This window comes from Drosophila bipectinata, chromosome 2R, assembly GCF_030179905.1.
Source record: "Drosophila bipectinata strain 14024-0381.07 chromosome 2R, DbipHiC1v2, whole genome shotgun sequence".
NCBI classification, from domain to species: domain Eukaryota; kingdom Metazoa; phylum Arthropoda; class Insecta; order Diptera; family Drosophilidae; genus Drosophila; species Drosophila bipectinata.
In genome coordinates this window covers 4,913,798-4,938,836 of record NC_091737.1, presented here as the reverse complement: position 1 = coordinate 4,938,836, position 25,039 = coordinate 4,913,798, and the positions used below count along the sequence as shown (strand labels likewise).

Sequence of the window (25,039 nt, the reverse complement as noted above, 5' to 3'; positions counted from 1 at the left end):
GCTAGGCTGGGGTGAAAAGTGGTCCGAAAAGAGGTCTTCTACTTCTCTCGTCTGAATTCCGGCAGAATCCAGTCCTCTGGAGATGGCGAGGTCTAGGACATCTGGGATTTTTAGTATCCGTAGGCCGTAGGCGGCAATGAGGTCGTATCCTCTAATAGTCAAGTACGATCTGTTGGTAAAATGCGTTTCTGATATGAGGAGAATGTCTGATTGTTGGGTCCTGCAATACAGCTCGACCTTTGGCTTTCTTTTTACCAGGCCGTTAGCATTCCATATGGTTATATCTAATCGCGTATGCATAAGGATTTACAAACGGTGGCCATCATTTGGGCTATTTGGCTCAAGACATTCTCCATCATGCGCTCAAACATAGATTCCATCCTAGCCATTAGGGCGTCCATTGGATTACTTGGAAGACTGGGATCGGGATTGGGGTTGGAGTCAAACTGTGGTGCTCCGTTTTTGGCTGCGCTAGCATAGCTGATGTTAGGGTTAATTTTTCTGAATTGAGATTGCTGGCGTCTTGGGGCAGTCTGCTTGGGGGCGAACGTGCTCTTTGCCCTTTTGTAGGCTGGACAGCCCTTGTAAGAGGCCGCGTGTGATCCGTCGCAGTGGAGGCAGATTAAAAAGTTAATAAAGAAAATGTTTAGTGGCTTCTTTGTACCTTTTTGCGTAGGATTGTGTATATCCCTGACTTTGTGTCCATGGCTGCTGAAACCCACCTTAATATCCTCCGGGTCGGTGGAGAAGTGGAGGCCTTTAACGACGATCTGATAAGCGCGCTCGTCTCGGGGCTGGAATGTGTGGTATCGATGGTTAGTTTCGCTCAGGAACTTTTTCAGAGTTGAGTAAGTATCCTTGTCTGGAGTCATGACGCGAATTGTGTTGTTAGAGCTTGCCTTGTAGGTCACTTCAACATCCCCGCCTAAGAGGCGGGAAATGTCTTTGGAGAGGTCCTTGATGCTGGATACGTCCGGGATAAAAATTGGGGGCGGTTTGATGATTTTCGCCGGTTTTTCCGCAGATCGCTTGGAAAAAGCGATCTTCTTATCATCTTTTTACTTCATACCGTCAACCTCCATGTCGCTGTGACGTCTAAATCAGATAAAATTGCATAATAGTTTTTTTCAATATTAACTTTAAATGCAGCACTGGCTGCTTCGCTGGTGGTTGCTTCGTCTTCCATGATGGGTTTTTTAGCAGGCTTCCGCTTCATTTCTCCATGCTTGGAGTCGCTGGAATCGTCATCTTCAAAATTAGAATAGGCCTTCTTTTTCGAAGGCGGCTTGATTTTGATGGAACTGGAGGGGTCTTGCCAGCCCATTGTGTTGGTTTTGCCCGAGAATGGCCGCAAGATTATGTAAATAAGAATAATTTTTTATTTGTTTGGTGTTTGGAAAAATTTAAAATTTTTCTTTTTTATTTTTTTTTTTAACAAACAATAAAACGATGCTTTAGGTTCAAAGCCTACTGTTCTTAAGTAGAATAAGTGAACGAGGATTTAGGTTTACGTCGTTATTCGATTGACCCACTATATCACTATATACATTTTTTCTCAAACCGAACCCGATGTAAAAAAAAATACTGGGGTGTTCTACTTTCTGTTCCAGTTTTATTGTTAAACAACAGGAATTCACATCTACTCTCATGTGCTGCTTAACAGATACGTGCTCAACACTTATAGATTTGCATTGTTGGATTCGTTCTCATTAAGCTTTATAAAGAAATTTATCTTCTATGGGCGTTGACAGAAATGATCGTTGTCATGGAGTGTATCATGTCCAAGCTTTGCGCGCGGTTCCCACTCCATATGTACCCCCTGCCAAACCGAAAAAGTAGAAAAATTAGAAAGAGACAGAGAAAAATGTATTTTGCTCTAGTAATACATTTAATATAAAGTTCCCTTGTGAACTCCTCAGTACTCCTAGTACTAAAGGGTTAAACTTTGAAGCAGTGCACTGTGGTTCCGCCGATAGGCCAAAAGTCAAAAAATCTGATTAGAAAACATTTAAACTTAATTTACACAGTTTGATTATAAAATGACCAATCTTCAAGTTTGCAAACCAGTTTTCGCTGGAAACCTAATGGTATATTCTAGAAAAAACATTAAAAGCTAGAACACGTGTTCATTTCTGCAGCGCATCGGAGCTCTTGAAAAATATTTCGATGCAAACTCTCACTTCAAATCGGTGTTGCAACTGTTCAAGTGCTTATATTAAAATAATTAAAAATGAATTTTGAAGCTCAAGGTATTTATTTTAAATTATGATATTAATAAAAACAAACTAGATTTGTGTATTTTGTGAAATAAATGTTTTGTGAAACCTATTTCTTTGTACTTTTTTTGTGTGTCTTAAATTTTTTTACCTAAAGTTTTAATTATGTTCCCCCACGATTCCTCCATTGAATTATAGTTTTTTATCTTTGTCAGAGTTTTTAGAATCTTAAATTGTTAAAGTTAGGTGCGGAAAGTTGCGGTGGTGTTTATAATCGTTAATATACTAACATAACTTCTTAGTTTTTTCAAGGCAAAATTATACCAGCGGAGCCCTTTTTTCGTCTTTTGTGTATCTAATGCGTCTTTGTGTTCGTCTTTTGTGATTGTCTACACTTTATATTAATTTTTTTCAATCAGTTATAATAATTTTTTCGCTTTTATTTTAAATTTTTGTTTTCATTTTCAAAGGCGATTCTTATTAAGTCGACTGGTTCATAGCTGTGAAATAAATATGTTTATAATAATCTTGTATTCTTTAATTTATTATTATACCCTTGCAGAGGGCAACTATAGGATATAGTCGGCCGATCCTTATGAAATTTGGCATGACGTAATGTTTTGCCAAAAATAGCTCTCATGTCAAATTTGAACTCTCTAACTCTAAAAACACCAAAGTTATACCATTTCCGATCAATCAGTTATATGGCAGCTATAGGATATAGTCGGCCGATCCGGGCCGTTCCGACTTATATACTGCGTGCAAAGGAAAGAAGGGTGTGTGCAAAGTTTCAAGACGATAGCTTTAAAACTGAGAGACTAGTTCGCGTAGAAACAGACAGACGGACAGACAGACGGACAGACGGACATGCTTATATCAACTCAGGAGGTGATCCTGATCAAGAATATATATACTTTATAGGGTCGGAGATGTCTCCTTCACTGCGTTGCACACTTTTGACCAAAATTATAATACCCTCTGCAAGTGTATAACAAGAAAGGAAAGCTAACTTCGGGCGGAGCTAAAGTTGATATACCCTTGCAGTTTAAACCGGATATATATCGCCAAAATCAGATTTAGTGGGCCGATCATTATGAGAATATAATAATATAACACATTTATTACAATACAAAATCTTAAAAAAAGCCTCAAGCTTCTATCTTCAAAAATACAAAAGTTGGTATTTTCACCAAATACCATTTCCGATCGTTCAGTTATATAGCAGCTATAAGTTATGATTGGCCGAAATGAAAAATGAAACCTACCAAAAGGTCGAATCAACTAACCAAAAATAGAATCTCTACAAAATTTCAACTTTCTATCTTTAAAAACACTAAAGTTGGGACATTTCCGATTGTTCAGTTATATGGCAGCTATAGGACATAGTCGGCCTATCGTTATGAAATTTGGCATGTCGTATTTGGCATGTATTTTGCAAAAGTAGCTCAAGTGTAAAATTTGGAACTCTCTAACACAAAAAACTCTAAAAAGTTATACCATTTCCGATCAATCAGTTATATAACAGCTATAGGATATAGTCGGCCGATCCCGGTCGTTCCGACTTATATACTGTGTACAAAGGAAAGAAGGGTGTGTGCAAAGTTTCAAGTCGATAGACTTAAAACTGAGAGACAATGATAGTTTGCGTAGAAACAGACAGATGGACAGACGGATGCTCATATCAACTCTGGAGGTGATCCTGATCAAGAATATATATACTTTATAGGGTCGGAGATGTCTACTTCACTGCGTTGCACACTTTTGAAAAAATTATAATACCCTCTGCAATAGAATAAAAGAAGTGTCGCTATTATTTAAATCCTCGCATCCGAGTTGAAGCAAGCGTTGGGAGTCGCACCTTTTACCCACTCAACCACGCATGCTTCATTAAACACTATGTTACCCACAAAATATAAAAATATTGTTAAAAGGAACCCCAAAATGAAGGTCGTACTCCAATAAGCTCCTTATGGAAACTGTTTTTATTCGGTAAAGTTCTCTTATATGTAAGTACGATACATGAGAATCTTAAACCTATGTGTTTAAACTTATCAACGTTGACATGCTATGCGACCCTTTCTCAAGTGCGGATACGCTTATGTTTGTGTTATTTATGATGCTTATGTTCGTGTTATTTATGTTAGGCTGCAGGGGATCGGTTTTAGATTATGCTGTTTGACTCGTATTTCATGGGTCCGATCCCTTGAAACTCTAACTTAAGAATTTCTATAAAAAATAGTGTTCAATGCTTGAACAGATATAATAACATCGGCTACGATTTTATCTATTTGAACATTCTCATTTTCCTTAAATGTTAATATTGTAATGCGATATCTTTAATTTTAGCGATGTTGTTGATAAGCTACGTATTTTAGAGGAATGGTCTCTATCTACACATGAAAAAGCTGGTTGCTTGTTATTAGGATATGAGGCTTTCCGTACTCTTGTGTTTTACCATTCATACAAATATAAAGGATGTTCCACTTATTCCAAATTGGAGAGCATTAGAGATGCAGTAAAAAAATATTTGTTAAATCCAGGTAAATAACAAATTTTTTTTTTTAATTAATTATTTATAGATATTTACAGGCGCAGACATTGTTATCTGTGATGAAGGACATATTATTAAAAACAGCAGATCAGCAATAAGTCTTGCGGTGGCAAAAATAAAAACCAGAAAGCGTATTATATTAACTGGAACACCAATTCAAAATAATCTTAAGGAATGTAAGTATTTTTTTTATTCAATGTTATGAATGTTTTGTTATGCCGTAGGCTTAATACATAATTTCTTTATAATGTTATTTAGATTAACAAAGAAAGTTAATATATCAAATGAAAAACAAAAATAAAATATAAGTTTGTTCAAACGAAAGACAAAGAGGAGTAGCCTAGTAACGACAAAGCGGGAGCTTAGATGAACAAATTACTGACGATCAGATCCAGATCCAGTATGCCCCGACATTTTTTCCCCATGAAACTATGAATGAAACAAATAGCTTTTTCCTCTTAAAAATATAAACTTTTGAAATTAATTTTTTATTTGTAAAATAAACCAAACATTTCTTTTTGAAATAGAAAAACAAATTTTTTTAATAACCAATCCTGAGGGTTCGACTTGCTGTCGATAGGCACGTTAGGCTAGGAATAGAGTTAAAAGGTGACCGCAGGGGCAGGAGCGGAAACTCCCGCGTCAGCGAGCTAAAGACTCCTTGCCTCTAGATCCTCTAGCAGGATCTATGAGTCCGTTCGCCCTCATTCTCGGCTATCAGCGAAAATCGTCACCTCAGACTGAGAACCGCCCGAGCACGGACAAAATAGGAATAATTATTACCACCAAAGGAGCCATTTTCCGAGTTACTTATCATGGCCTAAAGACCCATTACTCGATCATAGGGAATTTCAAAAATAAAAGCAGGAACATGAGAGAGAAAAAATTTAAGAAGCAGGAATAAATCAACGACGCAGAAAGCAGGGACGAAAAGCAACGTAGAAGAGCATAAAACGTGGAAAGGAAAACCGCAACCGGATTTTTGAACAGTAACTCCAAAAACTACGCATGAGATTACGGCGAAGAATACGACGAAAAAGACAACAACGGAGCAACGAAGAAGCATAGGAAGAAGCAACGACGAGGCATACAACGAGGAAGCTCACACGAAGGATACATTGCTAAGAAATGTCCACACCCTCAAGTAGCACATCGCCAGAGAGCGCTGATTAGAAGCACGAACCTCTCAGCAGCGTAAGTCCTTTGCCGCAGCCAGAGGAGTTTTTCACTGCGCCATATAAAAAATATGCGACCACCTTGGGGGTCCGCTGGATAAGTTATCGTCGCAAGGACGAACTCTAGGCCAATAGACCGGTCGAAGAACAATTTTATTTATTTATTCTCCTTCTCCTGGGGTGTGTCTCTGGAAACGTATGGCGTTCTCTTAGTGTCTTCTGATCGTGGCGGGGGTAATGAGCTTGGGTGATGGCTTGGTAGGCTCTTGGATACTAAATCTTGTAGTCCTCCGCATTTTTATCCCGGACGTAATGAGCTATACAAGGGCAAGATTTCCAAACGTCATTTCTTACGTACACTGTTGGGCTTTGTGTTCGCTCGACGATCCACAGGAAGCGCTGGTGGAACATCTCTGCTATATCTCCGCATACTGCTATCGTGCCGATTCTAAATGCTATCAAAACGTCAGACAGTGGATGTGCCGGAGATCTAGCTGCAGCATCCCAAACCCGTCAAATCTTATTTGGTTTGTTCCGGTTATGAGCTATGAAAGTTTTCAGGTACCCAATATGGTTGTGGTAAAGATTCTCATTGTCCAACAGCTCGTCGCCAAAGAAGGCTAATTTCGTACCGTCCGTTGATTTTTACGTACGTTTCCTGCATAATTTTGAAAGCTTTTTCATCATCGTTAGAGCGAAGTGTCCGTGTTGTATCGGATTCTACGTTGAACTATTCTTAACGAACTTGTCAATTTCAATCCAGTTGCATTGACTTTTTTTTGATCCTTGCACTCTCCAGCCTGGCATGTCCACCTTATTTCTCTTATTTTCCGTGGAACGTCTAGCTTCTAATTATATGTTCCAATTAGCACCATTGGTTCAGCATCAGTGCATTTCTTTTTGACTGTTGCATTGTTGAGTGTATATACTAGTTAACTCCTTTATGTCCAGCGTTTGCTTTTTTGTTTATCCAATCGGTTCTCTTGTTGTCACACAGATCCCCAGTTGAGAAGCATCTGTTAACATGTATCTCTAAGCATTGAAAGCAAATCCTGTTTTCTCGAACAATTTCCTGCTTTTTTTCGTAAGGTATCTTTTTAAATACCTCGCATTCGGTGATAGGATGGAGTGCACTGTTGCATACGATGTAATGGGTAACTTATCTTTGCGAAGCGTTATACGTTGATGGATTGTATCCCGAGATGCCGTGAGCTTATATGCTATTCTGGACATGGGTGTATTCGTTGCGGGACCTGGAGTATCTCGAGTATTGATGATGTCACTGTGGATGCTGCTTCGGCGATTGGGCGCTAGGGTCTTTCGGGTGCATACCCCAAGTCAGTTTCTAATGTCTCGGCCATTTTTCTACCAACTCTCTTAACAGGAAGGGGTTGTTTAGGTGATCATTTAGCTTGCATGGGTGTATGGGAACGGGCAAAAAAAGAGTTTTTGAAGATTTTTTTTTTTGGAAAAAACTACTGAATGTTTTTGAATAGTTTTATTATCATATTATTCAGTAACATTTCAAATGTTTTTTCGAATTTCTACAAAACAAAATGTCGAAAATCAATGAAGTAGCAGACACTTGAAAGTAGGCACTCAACGGAATTCATTGCGCACATTGCGGTGTCCCGGATATAAGGTCGTAGAATCATCTGAAACACATGGGATACAAAAAAAATTAGTTCTTTAGAAGTATACCTACCAAACAACGTTGCCCTTTTAAAAGAAAATTTTCGTTTTTTCAACTGTAGGTAAAGGTAAAAGTTTGTTTTTAGCCCTAAAAATTCGGCATTTTGTGCCTGTAATATAGAAGCAAAAAATAAATAAATTGGGACCGTTGGCTGGGAGTCAATTCTTCGAAGGGGCTCGGTGTTTGACGTCATATCTCAGTCAGTTTAACTCTGAATGAGATGAAATGAGACAATATTCTTCCATAGTTGTACATTCGATTTAACAATTTTTTTTTTAAATTTTATCTCATACCACCCCCTTAAGAAAACATTACATTAACCGCAATTAGCCGTAAGTCCACTAGCAGGTAGTTTTCCCAGCATCACGCTGATATCAGAGTGCGTGCGAGAAAAGATGAGCAAAGCGAGAAAATGGCAGAGTGAGAGCTTTGCGAGAAGCGGGCTTCATTGGCTTAGTTAATAACTTGTGTTAAAAAAAAGTAGCGTTCCCGCTTAACTGAAGTGGGAACTAAAAAGGAGAGATCAACAATTTATATAAACCACCCAGAAAAGTTATTTTAAATAAGCGGGGTATTAATATATTAAATAAATTAAACTATACATAAATAAAATTACCACCTGAGCTTTCAAACACGGGAGACTTGAAAATCAACGGTAATTAAATCAAAGAATACAACAGCACGATCTACTAGTAGTCTACTAGTTTATATATTATCGCATCGCATCAGCCTTAGCAATTTATAATATTAATATTTATTATATAAGAGCCTACTAGTTCATAGTTTTATTAAGATTAAGCCCAACCCTAGGGGCTCGAGTCAGTATCGATGTTATAAAAGCGATAATCTAGGAAAAGTGTTAACAAGCAGCGGCAGGCGCGGAGAATCAAAGTTTACGAATACCGATCGTAAGCCCGGTCACTTCTTCGGCGGCAGCAAAAGACTCCGGCTGGGCAAATAGGAAAGTGCCATATAACAGCGACCAGGAAAAAGGAAAATATAAACTGGATATATATCGCAAACATCGGATATAGTTTTCCGATCCTTATGAGAATATCATAATTAAACCAATTAATTACAATAAAAAATCTACCAAAAACCATTTCCGATCGTTCAGTTATATGACAGCTATAAGATATAGTCCGCCGATCGTTATGAAATTCGGTACGTGGGATCAACTGATCAAAAATAGAGTAAGTGTAATAGAGTAATTTGTAGTAAGTTTCAGCTTTCTATCTTCAAAAACACGAAAGTTGGGTCATTTCCGATCGTTTAGTTATATGGCAGTCGGCCGATCCTTACAAAATTTAGCATGTCGTATTATTTTGCCAAAAATAGCTCTCTTTTAATAAATGAACTCTCTAAATCTAAAAACACCGAAGTTATTCCATTTTCGATCAATCAGTTATATGGCAGCTATAGGATATAGTCGGCCGATTCCGGTCGTTCCAATTTATATACTGCCGGCAAAAATTATCCGCTTTCAGTAACATTTCAAATGTTTTTTCGAATTTCTACAAAACAAAATGTCGAAAATCAATGAAGTAGCAGACACTTGAAAGTAGGCACTCAACGGAATTCATTGCGCACATTGCGGTGTCCCGGATATAAGGTCGTAGAATCATCTGAAACACATGGGATACAAAAAAAATTAGTTCTTTAGAAGTATACCTACCAAACAACGTTGCCCTTTTAAAAGAAAATTTTCGTTTTTTCAACTGTAGGTAAAGGTAAAAGTTTGTTTTTAGCCCTAAAAATTCGGCATTTTGTGCCTGTAATATAGAAGCAAAAAATAAATAAATTGGGACCGTTGGCTGGGAGTCAATTCTTCGAAGGGGCTCGGTGTTTGACGTCATATCTCAGTCAGTTTAACTCTGAATGAGCTGAAATGAGACAATATTCTTCCATAGTTGTACATTCGATTTAACAATTTTTTTTTTAAATTTTATCCCATACCACCCCCTTAAGAAAACATTACATTAACCGCAATTAGCCGTAAGTCCACTAGCAGGTAGTTTTCCCAGTATCACGCTGATATCAGAGTGCGTGCGAGAAAAGATGAGCAAAGCGAGAAAGTGGCAGAGTGAGAGCTTTGCGAGAAGCGGGCTTCATTGGCTTAGTTAATAACTTGTGTTAAAAAAAAGTAGCGTTCCCGCTTAACTGAAGTGGGAACTAAAAAGGAGAGATCAACAATTTATATAAACCACCCAGAAAAGTTATTTTAAATAAGCGGGGTATTAATATATTAAATAAATTAAACTATACATAAATAAAATTACCACCTGAGCTTTCAAACACGGGAGACTTGAAAATCAACGGTAATTAAATCAAAGAATACAACAGCACGATCTACTAGTAGTCTACTAGTTTATATATTATCGCATCGCATCAGCCTTAGCAATTTATAATATTAATATTTATTATATAAGAGCCTACTAGTTCATAGTTTTATTAAGATTAAGCCCAACCCTAGGGGCTCGAGTCAGTATCGATGTTATAAAAGCGATAATCTAGGAAAAGTGTTAACAAGCAGCGGCAGGCGCGGAGAATCAAAGTTTACGAATACCGATCGTAAGCCCGGTCACTTCTTCGGCGGCAGCAAAAGACTCCGGCTGGGCAAATAGGAAAGTGCCATATAACAGCGACCAGGAAAAAGGAAAATATAAACTGGATATATATCGCAAACATCGGATATAGTTTTCCGATCCTTATGAGAATATCATAATTAAACCAATTAATTACAATAAAAAATCTACCAAAAACCATTTCCGATCGTTCAGTTATATGACAGCTATAAGATATAGTCCGCCGATCGTTATGAAATTCGGTACGTGGGATCAACTGATCAAAAATAGAGTAAGTGTAATAGAGTAATTTGTAGTAAGTTTCAGCTTTCTATCTTCAAAAACACGAAAGTTGGGTCATTTCCGATCGTTTAGTTATATGGCAGTCGGCCGATCCTTACAAAATTTAGCATGTCGTATTATTTTGCCAAAAATAGCTCTCTTTTAATAAATGAACTCTCTAAATCTAAAAACACCGAAGTTATTCCATTTTCGATCAATCAGTTATATGGCAGCTATAGGATATAGTCGGCCGATTCCGGTCGTTCCAATTTATATACTGCCGGCAAAAATTATCCGCTTTTCGATTATCCGATTTGGCTTTTCGATTTGTAGGTGTATTTAAGCCATTGGAACAGTTTGGCTTCAAAACATTTTCCAAAAATGTTAACAAACTGGCGCTAACACCACATTTCTGTTTTGAGGGAGAAAGGGGGCGTAAAAAAATTTTGATGGTTTCTCATCTCCGCGATTTTTATACGATACCAAGTTCCAAATCTAGTTCTAACCCTTATAGTCTTTGAAATCCACGTGTTTAAAATTTTACCCCGTTTGTATGGGTATATATAAATATCTTCTCCAAAAAACTATAATTTCTCCAAAATCTAACGATTTGGATGAAATTTGTTTTTTAGATATATATTAACTTTAGAAATAGTTTGGCATTAAAATATTTTAAACATAATGATTGAAGGAATATATTTTTTCGTTTCACATTTTTTTTGAACAAGCCTAGGACACAGATCGATAACAACTTTTTTCAGCCATGGGAGTGAAAAAAGGCAAAGCGATGGACAAATAGGTAAAAAACAGCTTTTGACGGGGTTTTTTCGCCACCCCATACTCAGATTGGAAAAAAATACAAGAAATTTACATGGAAATTTACATTACCACTCCCTAGCGAAAAAATTAAAAAATTTTAATCTTTTATCCCGATAGGAATTGGTGACATATACTTGCATGACATTTTTCAGACTTTTTAAGACCAAAGTTTATGAATTTTGGATATTAACAACGGCTCCGCCCGAAGTTAGATTTTCTTTCTTGTTATACTCCTGCAGAGGGTATTTAATTTTTGGTGAAAAGTTTGCAACGCAGTTAAGGAGTCCTTCGACCCCCAAAGTATTTATGAAGTCTGCTTTTCCGAGAACTAGTACCGACAGTATATAAGTCGGTATATAAGTCATCCAACTATATCCTACAGCTGTCATGTAACTGATTAATCGGAAATCCCATATTTTTGGACACTCCCACCTACCAAATAACCAAATACCAAGGATCCGCCCATTATAACTTATAGCTCCCATATAACTGAAATATTTGTGTGTTTTGAAAATAGAAGGTTAGGACTTTCCTAAGTTTTTGATTTTTCCAAACGATCAAATTTCTTAACGATCGGCCAATAATTACGATGTATATTTGACCTTAACAGCAAGGGCTTCACCAAAAGTTAACTTTCCTTTCATGTTTATACCCTTGCAGAGGGTAGTAAAATTTTGTCCAAAAGTGTGTAACGCAGTGAAGGAGACATCTCCGACCCTATAAAGTATATATATTCTTGTTCAGGATAACCTCCTGAGTTTATATGAGCATGTCCGTCTGTCTGTCTGTCTGTTTCTACGCGAACTAGTCTCTCAGTTTTAAAGCTATCGACTTGAAACTTTGCACACACCCTTCTTTGCTTTACACGCCGTATATAAGTCGGAACAGCCGGGATCGGATATAGTCGGATATAGTTATATGGCAACTATAAGATATAGTCGGCCGATCCTTATTTGAAATTTGGTAGGTAGGATCAACTAGGTAGGGCCAAAAATAGAATCTGTACTAAGTTCCAGCTTTCTATCTTCAAAAACACAAAAGTTGGGTCATTTCCGATCGTTCAGTTACATGTCAGCTATTCGATATAGTCGGTCGATTCCTATGAAATGTGTTATGTCGTATTATTTTGCCAAAAATAGCACTCATGCAAAATTTCTAACTCTTAAAACACCATAGGTATAGCCTTTCCTATCAATCAGTTATATGGCAGAAATAAGATATAGAATAGTTGGCGTACAACAGACAGAAAAGCATACAGACGGACAAGCCTTTATTAACTCAGGAGGTGATCCTGATCAAGAGTATATATACTTTATAGATAATCAGGAAGGGTTTTAAAAACATATGAACTTCAATTTTTTATAAGAAAATTTGCAACTCGACGTTTCAACCGTCGAGTCTTCATATCAAATCCAATAGCCTATGTCCTATATTCTCTGAGATTCACGCGTTTATACGGACAAGATTAAAGGAAACGACCACAAAAGTGGCATATAAGCTCGTGCCTGACATTCATTTCATAAAGAGACCAAGGGCCATCCAGCTGTGGCAAACCTCATCCTCGTAAGGACTTTGAACTTTTTCTTTCTTTTATAATTATTATTTTTTATATTTCTTTAATTGTAATATTTTTCTTTAATTTTACAATTGTAAAATTGTTTAATTTTTCATTAAGTCCGGCTAATAAAATTTCATCCAACACGTCCGTCACTTATTTTTAAATGGAAATGCAATTGAAAATAATGCAATTGAAAATAATAATAATAAAGTAAACATGAAAAGTAAAAAAAAAATATTAATAAAAAAATAAAAGTAAATAAAAAAATAATTATTAAACTAAAACTTTTTCAAAATTGGAACAACCACCCGCTAATTAAATCGAACCCAGAACCCTAAGAATAAGGAGCGCGCCTTATCCATCTAGGCTACCCTCGAAGCTGATCTAATGATATTTAATATTAGTTTTAAAGTAAGCTCTAGAATCCATACCAAAAACAGAGCTGAAGAGTAAGGTTGTAGAAGATATTTCTGATCTATTTGCTCTCACATTGGTTCGATTTTAACGTTTCAAACTTTCATCGTTCCAAAAATAGAACGATCTAAAAAAAGAATTCTCTCTTTCCCTCTCTCATCTGCCAGCCAGTCGTGGAACCCGCTCTTAAATGTTTTCATTTTTACAGCGGGTTCCACGACGCAAAAAATGAAAACATTTGAGAGCGTGTTCCACGACGCGGACTGCTAAAATTCCGTAGAAGCCGCACTTATAGACATTTTTACAGAGGGTTCTACTACGAACTGAGGCAATGCTAAGGTCATTTTAAAATGTTGTTTTTTTTTTATTGGATTATAAATTTAGGAAAACACATTAAAAGAATAAAAATTTAATATAAATAGATTTAAAATTAAAAAAGAATGCTTGTTCCTAGCTTTGTTTGAACTCGTTTTACTTTGCACATCAGCCAAGCCAAAAAATCAACTGCCGCATGTAGTACATATTTAAGAATAAAGAGAATAGGTATGATTCACTTTAAACTCCTCCAATTACGCCAAAATGGCAGATGGTTCTTTTAAAAAAGAAGCTGCAAACTCAGTTCCAAAAGACTTCCTCTTAAACCCGTTAATCGATCTTCTAATTCTATAAGGAAATACCAACTTCAACGAACCGATTTGAATTAATAGAAAATGAGAAAGAACCTTTAACTTATCTGCTTAGTCAGCCTGCTCTGGCTGAGGAACTAACCGACCAAGAGATGACCAACATAAGTCCCAAACTAAAAAAGCCTACGCCAATTTTGATCGAAAATGTATCGATGTATGCCTATTGGAGAAAGAAATTTGAAAGTGTCGTTTATCCTGAAAACTTTATTGGGTATCTGATATTGTTGTGGGGTAATCTATTTTTCTGAGCGGTAAGTGTAGTGACAATATTAGTTCTTTGAATTAGTGGACAAAGAAGAGGTGGAAGGTTGATCAGTGGTCCCTGCGACTATTGTACGGAAAAATCTCTCCTATGCTGATGCTCTTCGCACTAATTTGCAAATAGTAAACCCCCCAAGACCAACAAATCTCGGACACACAAATACACAATCCAACAAGTAGCAAGGTTGAAGTTGCTTTCAAAACCCATGTGAATGCCCTCCAAGCCATGTTTAAAGAAATGCAAGACACAAAACCAGGTAAAAACTATGCTTAAAATTCATGAATTCTAAAGTATAAACACCCACATTTTAGGCCTTGGATTTTGGAATGATCGAGGAACTACTGCGCACACAGAAGAATTGAATTCCTAACCAACAAAATCTCGACCTGATAATAATCACCTTCATACATCTGACTACTCTAGTAATAATCACATAGGGGTGCTGCGATCCTTGTAAAACAGGAACTCTCACACTTTCAACATAAGGCAGTTTGCCTATCCAGTTAATACTAATGGCCGCTATCAAATTTACCACTAACAAAGGTGAAATTAAAGTCTCTGCATTATAAATAATTAATTATTAAATAGCTAAGGAGACTCTTTTTTAATCGGAGGATATTTTAAAGCAAAAAATAGACCCTGGGGTAAGAAGAAGCGAGAGCCCTTTGTCTCTTAGAAGCTGTCCAAAATTCGCCAACGCAAATTTTTGCGACTACCTATCTTACACATTACCCCGTTGCACAAAGCTTCGTTCCAAGGGCCATAGATTTTTTTTCTCTTCAATGGTATCCATTCCAATGAGCTGAGCATCATGTACATGATGAGGGGATAATGGATCTCAACCTAGAAATCCAATCGCCAAGTTATTCAGAGGATGCAAAAACCATTGTCTTTAATAAAGTTCACTCCTTGCTTATACTAAATAGGAGGATACAAAGACATTTTTGTCAAAAAAGGGAAGGGAATCCTTTACAGGATTTATCGGAGGATTCCCAACTGAGTGGCAAAACTGCTGAATTATGGTGCTCCTGCAAAAGGCATCTCTAAATGAAGGGAATCTCATGGGATGGTTCAACAAACCATTCGCTGTGGAGGAATGAGGTCTCAATCCACATTAAGGTGCTAAAGGTGCCAAGAAAGCCCCAGGAGGTGATGGACTTGACAATTACCCTTTAAAGCCGCTGCCTTTAAAATATTTTCTCTTCTTGGGGCTTATTTGTAATGCCATGTTGAGGCTTAAATACTTTCCTAAGCAACGGAAAAAAGCGAGAATATGCATGGTCCCTAAAGCCGCTGAAAGCCCAAAAAGCCTATATTCGTATAGTCCAATCAGCTTATTCAATGGCTGTGCGACTAAATGACTAAACCCTAATTAGACATAAGGGAAATCAAGAACAGCGTACCTCCCTTTCACTTTCGTTTCCGTAAATCACACGAAATGCCTGAACAACTAAACAGGGTGGTAAACTTTATCCTGAAAGGATTTAAGGCCAGGGATTATGTAGTGGCTGCGTACCTCGATATAAAGCAAGCCATCGATATGGCACGCTGAGCTTCTAAATATAAACAGAAGGCTCTTCCTCTACCTCAACTTTGGAACAGACATCGTTCACAGTGGTTCTAGAAGGCGCTGAGTCCAATACCAAAAAAATCCGAGCAGGACTCCCTCAAGGTAGAGTCTTGTCCCCACTACTCCTTACATTATTCACACACGACATGCCTGCGAATAGAAATAACCAGAGTTCAATAATGTCAACTTTTGTAGATAACACTGCCATTCTGGCAAGAAACAAATGCATTTTCACGGCTTTAAATGCGCTGCGAAAATATCTTCATAAATTGGAAGAATGGGCCATAAATAAGAACATTTATAAATCTGTGGTGCCCAAAACCAAGATTTATACAACAACATAATACAAAGCGGTAATAAGAGAGAATACTAAGAGAACGCAGAATTGCAGGTATAAGGGGACCCAGAAGACTGAAACGAGGTCACCACAAAGATCTCCAAAAGAGATATATTAAATGTAAATAGATTGTTTTTATATCAGGTACTTATAGAGTACAAGGGTATATTGTAGTCGTGTGAATGTACATATGTATAATAACCTTTGTTTGCCTTTGAGGCAAACTATTTCTAAAGTAAATATATATCAAAAAATATTTAAGCCATATCGATCTTTTTTTTAGGAGATATACCCATATATGTACATACTTTTTCCTATACAAGGTTTTGCTACGCCCACGCCTACCGCCATTAATGTTTTTTGGAAAATGTTTTGATTCCAAACCTACAAATCAAAATCCAGAAAAATCGGAAAAGGTTTAGAAAAGTTATACACTTTTTAATCTGCTTCCCTACTGAAACTGTAGTAGGCACGAATGGGGTAGTAGGGGAGTAAGCAAAATTTTGTTGCTAAGAATCTAACCGTTAAATCTCAAACTTTAAAGGTTAATTAAAGTATGGGTGGAAGATATGAGTACCGGGTATAATATATTCCACAGTTTTGTTCTCACATATATATTAGCTCAGGGCGTTGTTCTGAGGTGTCTTCTCTTAACTGTATTGCACACTTTTAATTTTTTTCAATTAAAATACACTTTGCAAAGGGTTCGATTCTAGGCACGGGAATAGATCCGCGAATACTGAGAAGATTAGAGAAAAAATGCATTCATGTGGTAGAAATGTGGTCAATCGTAATCGAACTACCGAACTGAGCGGACGTGCTTTGTCCGAGCTCCGGGAAAACTTCACTTCGCTTATATTTTCGCCAATATAAGCGAAAAGACACTGAAATACAATTTATTAAAAGCGACAGACAAGCTTTTTTTATAACAGTTGTAATGTGCTAAACCAAAACTAGTGCATTGTTGAAAAAAAAAAAATACGTACCACGCAATGAGCTCATTGAGCAACGACCAAAAGAACGAGCGTAGAAGTTCAGTGAACCAAAGAAACGGCTTCTACTCTTACTTTTCAACCCGCGATACCGAAGTGGAAAAATCGGCGCTTAAAAGCAACCCGGCTTTACTGACCGCTGAAACCCAAAGGGCACGGTCTTGCTCACCCGCTCTGCTCACTCCGACTCCCGCGTCATGGAGTTCGCAGTGTAAAACCCCCCCTCCAATATCGGAAACAAATTTCGCACCAACAACAAGCAGCGCTACAACTTCTGCAACAACAGCGAAAACCCCTGCAACTCAAAGTACCACGACGTCAACGACTACAGCGAGTACAAAAACAACAACCTCGGAAAGTGCCAAAGCGGCAACGGCCACACAGACTGGAATGGATCGCTACATCCAAATTAAGCGCAAGCTTAGCCCGCAGAGTAATCCGGCAGGCAACAAAACAAAAATTAACCGTGTCCTGAATATCGATAATGAACCAGACAGATCCACTACTAACAGATTTGCCCTACTGGCGGAGGCTGAGGAAAACCAACCAGCCCAAGACACCGCAAAAAAACCCAAGCCCCCTCCAATCTATATTAGGGAAAAAAGCTCGAGTGCCCTGGTCAACAAAATTGCGTCGTTGATCGGGAACGGTGAAAACTTTCATGTTGTTCCGCTTATCAAAGGGAACATCCATGAAACAAAGGTGCAAACCAAGACTGAAGAGCACTTCCGAATAGTGTCAAAATATCTGGACACTGTACAGAAAAACTATTACACGTACCAGCTGAAAAGCAGTAAGGGCCTACAAGTGGTAGTAAAGGGAATAGAACCTGATGTTACCGCCGAGGAAATAAAAACTTAAGCCCTTAAAGAAAAGGGCTTCGCCGCCAAGAATGTTATTAACATTCTAAATAAAGATAAAAAGCCACAACCCCTCTTCAAGGTCGAGCTCGAGCCTGAAAGCAGGTCGCTGAAGAAGAACGAAGTCCACCCAATCTACAACCTGCAATATCTTTTGCATCGGAAAATCACTGTTGAAGAGCCACATAAACGTAACGGTCCAGTGCAATGCACTAATTGTCAAGAGTATGGACACACAAGGTCTTACTGCACACTTCGGGCTGTCTGTGTAGTCTGCGGGGACGCCCACAAGTCCGCTTGCTGCACTACAAACAAGGACAGTACCGTGAAGAAATGTGGAAACTGCGGAGGCAGCCATACGGCAAACTATAGAGGATGTATTGTGTATAAGGATTTAAGGAGTCGCATGCGTCAAGCGACCGCAACGCGCAACCAAAATCCACAGAATGCGTACGTTTCGTCAAAAACCACGCCAGACGTCTTCTTCGCCAAAGCTGCGAGATCCTCATTCGGTCCACTAAACACCACCAACGGCTTCTCCTATGCCGATGCTCTACGATCTGGAAGGGAAATTCCAATTCAGCCTAACTCTCAAAGCGCTCAACAGGCCCCAGAACAGCCACACAGCAAAACGGAAACTATGATGCTTACCCTCCAACAAAGTATGATGGAGCTTATGTCATTCATGAAAACGACCATGCAAACGCTTGTTCAAAACCAGAACATGGTGATACAGCTGCTCGTAGCACAACAGTCCAAATAATCTATGCAGGCGCTACGAATATCAATGTGGAACGCCAATGGTGTCTCACGGCATAAACTAGAATTGTCACAATTCTTGACCGAAAACCATATTGACGTTATGCTACTGGTGGAAACGCATCTTACAAGCAAATACAACTTTCATATAAGAGGCTACACAATCTACCGCACAGATCATCCAGATGGGAAAGCCCACGGCGGAACTGGAGTTCTAATCAGAGAACGAATTAAACACCATTTTCACAAAAGGTTTGCAACAAACTTCTTGCAGGCCACATCGATACAAATTCAGTCAAGCAACGGAATCCTTTCAATTGCTGCCGTTTACTGCCCTCCTCGCTTCTCAATCTCGGAAGGACAATTTATGGACTTCTACAATTCACTTGGGGATCGATTTATAGCCGCAGGAGACTACAACGCCAAACATACGCACTGGGGATCACGTCTAGTGACTCCCAAAAGAAGACAATTGTACAATGCAATTATAAATGTGAAAAATAAACTGGACTACGTTTCCCCTGGAAGTCCCACATACTGGCCAACAGACTCACGAAAGCTCCCAGACCTTATTGATTTTGCAGTGACAAAAAACATACCTCGCAATCTAATAAGTGCCAAAGCAGTCTCGGACTTATCATCAGACCACTCGCCTGTGCTTCTAACGCTTCTTCAAAGCCCAGAAATAACCGAACACCCCTTCAGTCTGACGACGACAAAAACAAACTGGCTAAAATACAAAAAGTACGTGAGTGCCCACATAGAACTCGCCCCGGATTTTAACATGGAATCGGACATCGACTACACTACGAGCGCCCTGGAAGAAGTACTCGTTGCGGCAGCTAAAATCTCTACTCCTAATGGGAAGGAAGTACACCGAAACAAACACTTCAAATCTAATCAGCAAATCGAACAGCTCGTGCGAGAAAAGAGGCGCACGCGTCGTGATTGGCAAAACAGCAGATCACCAGTTTCAAAACAACGCCTTAAGGAAGCAACCCGATCACTCGACCAGGCTCTTCACCAACAGGAAGAAAATGCACAGCTGAGGTACATCCAGAGTCTCTCGCCAACAAGCACAAAGTACCCCATGTGGAGGGCCCACCCAAATCTTAGTGCCCCAATTGAAACGACCACCCCGATAAGAAACTCTTCGGGATGCTGGGCTCGCAGCAACGAAGACCGAGCTGAAACATTCGCCACACATCTCCAAAGTGTCTTCCAGCCAAACCCAGCCTCAAATTCATTCCTCCTGCCAGTAATTCAGCCAGAGTCCTCCCCTCAGCCAGCCGCACCTCCATTCCGGCCGAACGAAATCGAAAAAGTCATAGGAGGGCTAAAACCAAAAAAGGCTCCCGGTGGTGACCTATTGACCCCAAAGATGCTGATCGAACTTCCAAAATGCGCTATAGAGGTCGTCTGCAAACTATTTAATGGAATCATTAATCTTGGCTATTTCCCAAAAAAGTGGAAGAAATCCATTATTATAATGATACCGAAGCCTGGAAAAGACCACACAATTCCGTCATCATACAGACCAATAAGCCTTCTATCTTGTTTGTCTAAACTGTTTGAAAAATGCTTGTTAACCCGCATAATACCACATCTGGAAGCTTGCAATATCATCCCGGCACACCAATTTGGCTTTCGAAGAAACCATGGAACCATCGAACAAGTGAACAGATTAACATCCGAAATACGCTCAGCCTTCGAACAACGAGAATACTGCAGCGCTATTTTCCTCGACGTATCTCAAGCTTTCGACCGAGTTTGGCTCATCGGACTCATGCACAAAATTAAAACGTATTTGCCAACATACACCCACAAGCTACTGGAATCATACCTCTTCAATAGGGTATTCTCAGTGAGATGCAACGCAGCTACTTCGGGCGACTACACCATCGAAGCTGGAGTTCCACAGGGAAGCGCACTCGGGCCGTGTCTATATGTTTTGTATACTGCGGATATTCCTACGAGCGCACAACTAACAACGTCAACGTTCGCCGATGATACCGCTATCCTTAGTCGCTCCAGATGCCCAACGCAGGCAACAACCCAACTGGCTAATCATCTCACAATAGTGGAAAGGTGGCTGTCCGACTGGCGCATTAAAATAAACGAACAAAAGTGTAAACATATAACGTTTACTCTTAATAGACAAACATGCCCTCCGCTTTTACTAAACGGTATGCAGATCCCTCAAGCTAACGACGTAACGTACCTTGGCGTTCACCTTGATAGACGACTTACCTGGCGTAAGCACATCGAATGCAAAAAGATGCATCTAAAACTGAAAGCCAGCAGCCTCCACTGGATCATAAACTCACGATGGCCACTGTGCCTGGACTACAAGTTACTACTGTACAATTCAGTCCTAAAGCCAATCTGGACGTATGGCTCCCAGCTGTGGGGGAACGCGATCAGCAGCAACATAGACATCATACAGCGCGCACAATCAAAAATCCTGAGAACTATCACAGGGGCACCTTGGTATGTTCGCAACGAAAACATCCACCGGGATCTGGGCATCCTCGCAGTGAAAGACGAAATCCAGAAGCAAAAAGAGTCATACAAAGAAAAACTGTCTTCGCACCCAAATTTTCTCGCTCGGGGATTGACTCGGGTTTCTAGCGTATCCCGCCTTAGACGCAACGACCTCCCAACCCAGCAATCGATTTTTAGGGCCGTCTAACTCCGTATCAGTCAATATGACTGTTAGTTAAGTTAAAAATATAAGATTTGATACACCTCTTGTTAGTCTCGCAAAGAGAAGATTCAAGAAATAAAAGCAACGTTAAAAAAAAAAAAAAAAAAAATGTGGTAGAAATCGTTGTAGTCCAAACGATTGATTGAACTTTAAGTAATTTGTTAGTCACCCGTTTTGAAAGTAATTCAAATCGGATTTCGGTAATGTTGAGGTAACGTGAACACCGAAAAACTAATTAGGGCAAGGGTCAAGTAGTTTATGAATGTGTCAAGAGTGTAAAAAGTAAGTGTCTAAGGCGGCCTCTTTGGGGGTCACCAAATGTAACTTAACCCGAGTAAACATCTTTAAAAGAGTCACGTTGAGTAAAATCCAATTTTTTCTAATAAAAAAATCCAATTGAGAAGATCATTTGGAAAACCAAAAAGGCTGAGTTCACTTTAAAGAGGCGAGAGGTTAAAGTAAAAGGCAAGCGCACAGAGTTAGTCGTTAATTATGTGAAAGCCACTAATCAAATTTTGAAATACACTTAGTCTGTCGCCAACTATTGCAACGAAAGTTGGGTATTGGCTATGATATTTTGATTTCAGCTTTGAGCCCGAGCATTTCTGCTCAAGGAAGTGCAGATAATTGTCGTTTTGCTGCGTAGACTAAATGTTAAATAAATCGAAGCTGTTAAAAACGGTGGCAGCTAACAGCACCCTTGGAGATAGTATTATTATTTTGGTCAAAACAAAAAAAACAACAAAGTTTTGTCTAAACAATTTATTAATTTAAGAAACTCAAATAAACGCTGCAACTAAGTATTTTTTTCTTTCACAGATTACAGCATGGTTAATTTTATAAAACCATTATACCTTGGTACCGAGCGAGAATTTGCTAATTTATATGCAAATCCTATAAAAAACGGACAACATAAAGACTCCAGCAAAAAAGACATTACTGTAATGAAGCAAAGATCGTATGTATTGCACAAGAAGCTTTCTAAATTCGTTCAGGTAATTGACTAGACTAATCTATGTAAGCGAAAAAATATTTATGGATTTGTCTTATTTTTTTTTACAGAGAAAGGAGGCCGAGCTCCTAAAAACATTTTTACCTGAGAAGTTTGAATACGTGTTGTTTATTCCGATGACCGCAGTTCAGGTATTCACATCAAACCTATTCAAAATTGTTTTAATATATTATTATACCCTTGCAGAGGGTATTATAATTTTGTCCAAAAGTGTGCAACGCAGTGAAGGAGACATCTCCGACCCTATAAAGTATATATATTCTTGATCAGGATCACCTCCTGAGTTGATATGAGCATGTCCGTCTGTCCGTCTGTCCGTCTGTCCGTCTGTCTGTTTCTACGCAAACTAGTCTCTCAGTGTTAAAGCTATCGTCTTGAAACTTTGCACACACCCTTCTTTCCTTTGCACGCAGTATATAAGTCGGAACGGCCCGGATCGGCCGACTATATCCTATAGCTGCCATATAACTGATTGATCGGAAATGGTATAACTTTGGTATTTTTAGAGTTAGAGAGTTCAAATTTTAGGTGAGAGCTATTTTTGGCAAAATAATACGACATGCCAAATTTCATAAGGATCGGCCGACTATATCCTATAGCTGTCATATAACTGAACGATCGGAAATGACCCAACTTTCGTGTTTTTGAAGATAGAAAGCTGGAATTTAGTACAGACTCTATTTTTGGTCAGTTGATCCAACCTACCAAATTTCATTAGGATCGGCCGACTATATCCTATAGCTGCCATATAACTGAACGATCGGAAATGGTATTTGGTAGAAATATCAACTTTCGTATTTTTGAAGATAGAAGCTTGGGACTTTTTTTAGATTTTGTATTGTAATAAATTGGAGTATATATTCCTATTCCCATAAGGATCGGCCAACTATATCCGATGTTTGCGATATATATCCGGTTTTAACTGCAAGGGTATATAAACTTCGGCTCCGCCCGAAGTTAGCTTTCCTTTCTTGTTATACCCTGTACTCGTATAGTTGTATCACAAACATATTCTTTTTGTGCGAATGTATATAAGAAAAAGAGAAATCATCTGCGAATTCAGAAAGTATAAGTATTTTTTATCGGCTTCAATAATTCAGCCTATAAAAACATAAAAATAAATGTCCGTCCTGCCTTTTTTCCGTAGGTTTTCGTTTTGTATTGCTATAGCTATAGCTATAGTGCAAAGCTATAGCTATAGCAATAGCAGAAAAAAGTATTCTGTGCTCCTCTTAGCCGTAGCCGTAGTCAAAAATCTAGAGCGAGAGCAAAGCAGAGCAAAATATATATTATTTATGTGCTACTGGGTCAAGTACAGCAAAAAATCTTGCCAAAGAGATTCTTTCTGTATTAGACAAATATGGAATAGCTCTGTGCCAAATCGTGTCAATTACTTCAGATAACGGGGCAAATATGATAAAGACGACGAAAATTTTATCAGAAATGAACTTGAGCGATGATGACTTGGAAGATGCCGGTATTGAAGAGAACGTCGAGTACATAAAGCAAATCGAGCGTTTTGGAAAAACTTAAAGTGCGCTTGTCGGTGATATACAAATATGTCGCTGTGCAGCAGCACACACTGCTTTGTGCTCTCGACGTGACAAAAAATGCAAATATTGGAGAATATTTGTTAATGTGCCGAAATCTTACGAAATACATTCGGAAGCAATCAAATGGTTACCGCGACTTGTTTGAACTGAAAAAGTTTAATTTACCTCAATTGTATTGTCCAACTAGATGGGGATCAACTTGCAATAGGGTGAAGCGAAAAGTATTTTAAGCCTTATTGAAACTGTAGAGTAGAAATCAAGAGATGACGATTTTATAGTAAGTGAAATGTTATGGGACTTTAATGGCTCCACTACAAAAGACCATAGTCCAGTTTTAAGAGGAGCAACTTCACTTCAATTTTTATACTCTGTGGCTTGTCTGCAAACTGACCACTCCGAAATCAATCATTTATACAATTGGAAATTAATAAGAAATTAATATCTAAGGTTGGCTTCGAAGCTTGTTTATTCTTAGACCCAAGATTCTATCATATTCTAGACAGCTCACAAAGAGAAAGAGCAATCAGTTTCTTAAAAACATTGTGGGCACAAAACAAAATGCACACTCCCATTGCAACATTTTCATCGTCTACTAGCTCAATCACTTCAGAGGACAACAATAGTATAAGTAATTTTGATATTTTGGATGACTTTTTATACCCTTGCAGAGGGTATTATAATTTTGTCCAACAGTGTGCAATGGAGTGAAGGATACATCTCCGACCATATAAAGTATATATATTCTTGATCAGAATCACCTCCTGAGTTGATATGAGCAGGTCCGTCTGTCTGTCCGTCTGTCTGTCTGTTTCTACGCGAACTAGTCTCTCAGTTTTAAAGCTATCGTCTTAAAACTTTGCACATACCCTTCTATGCTTTGCACGCAGTATATAGGTCGGAACGGCCGGGACTATATTATTTGCACTATAGTCGGCCGGGCCGACTATATTATATAGCTGCCATATAACTGATCGATCGGAAATGGTGTTACTTTGGCATAATTTTTGGCAAATAATACGACATGCCAAA

At 38.6% G+C, this 25,039-nt stretch overlaps 1 protein-coding gene across 15 annotated transcripts in view; it reads left to right on the top strand.

Annotated features, from left to right (window-relative positions):
• The window catches only part of LOC108124158 (transcriptional regulator ATRX homolog), a 289,518-nt gene that overhangs the window by 90,097 nt on the left and 174,382 nt on the right, over positions 1-25,039 (top strand). For 14 of the 15 annotated variants that reach the window (XM_070278796.1, XM_070278795.1, XM_070278802.1 and 11 more), the window contains 4 exons: positions 4,563-4,756; positions 4,806-4,943; positions 22,265-22,440; positions 22,508-22,588. In XM_070278796.1, coding sequence (XP_070134897.1) covers positions 4,563-4,756; positions 4,806-4,943; positions 22,265-22,440; positions 22,508-22,588 — 589 coding nt within the window. Of the gene's footprint in view, positions 1-4,562; positions 4,757-4,805; positions 4,944-22,264; positions 22,441-22,507; positions 22,589-25,039 lie in introns of those variants that run through there. The other variant, XM_043210854.2, reaches the window with a different exon arrangement.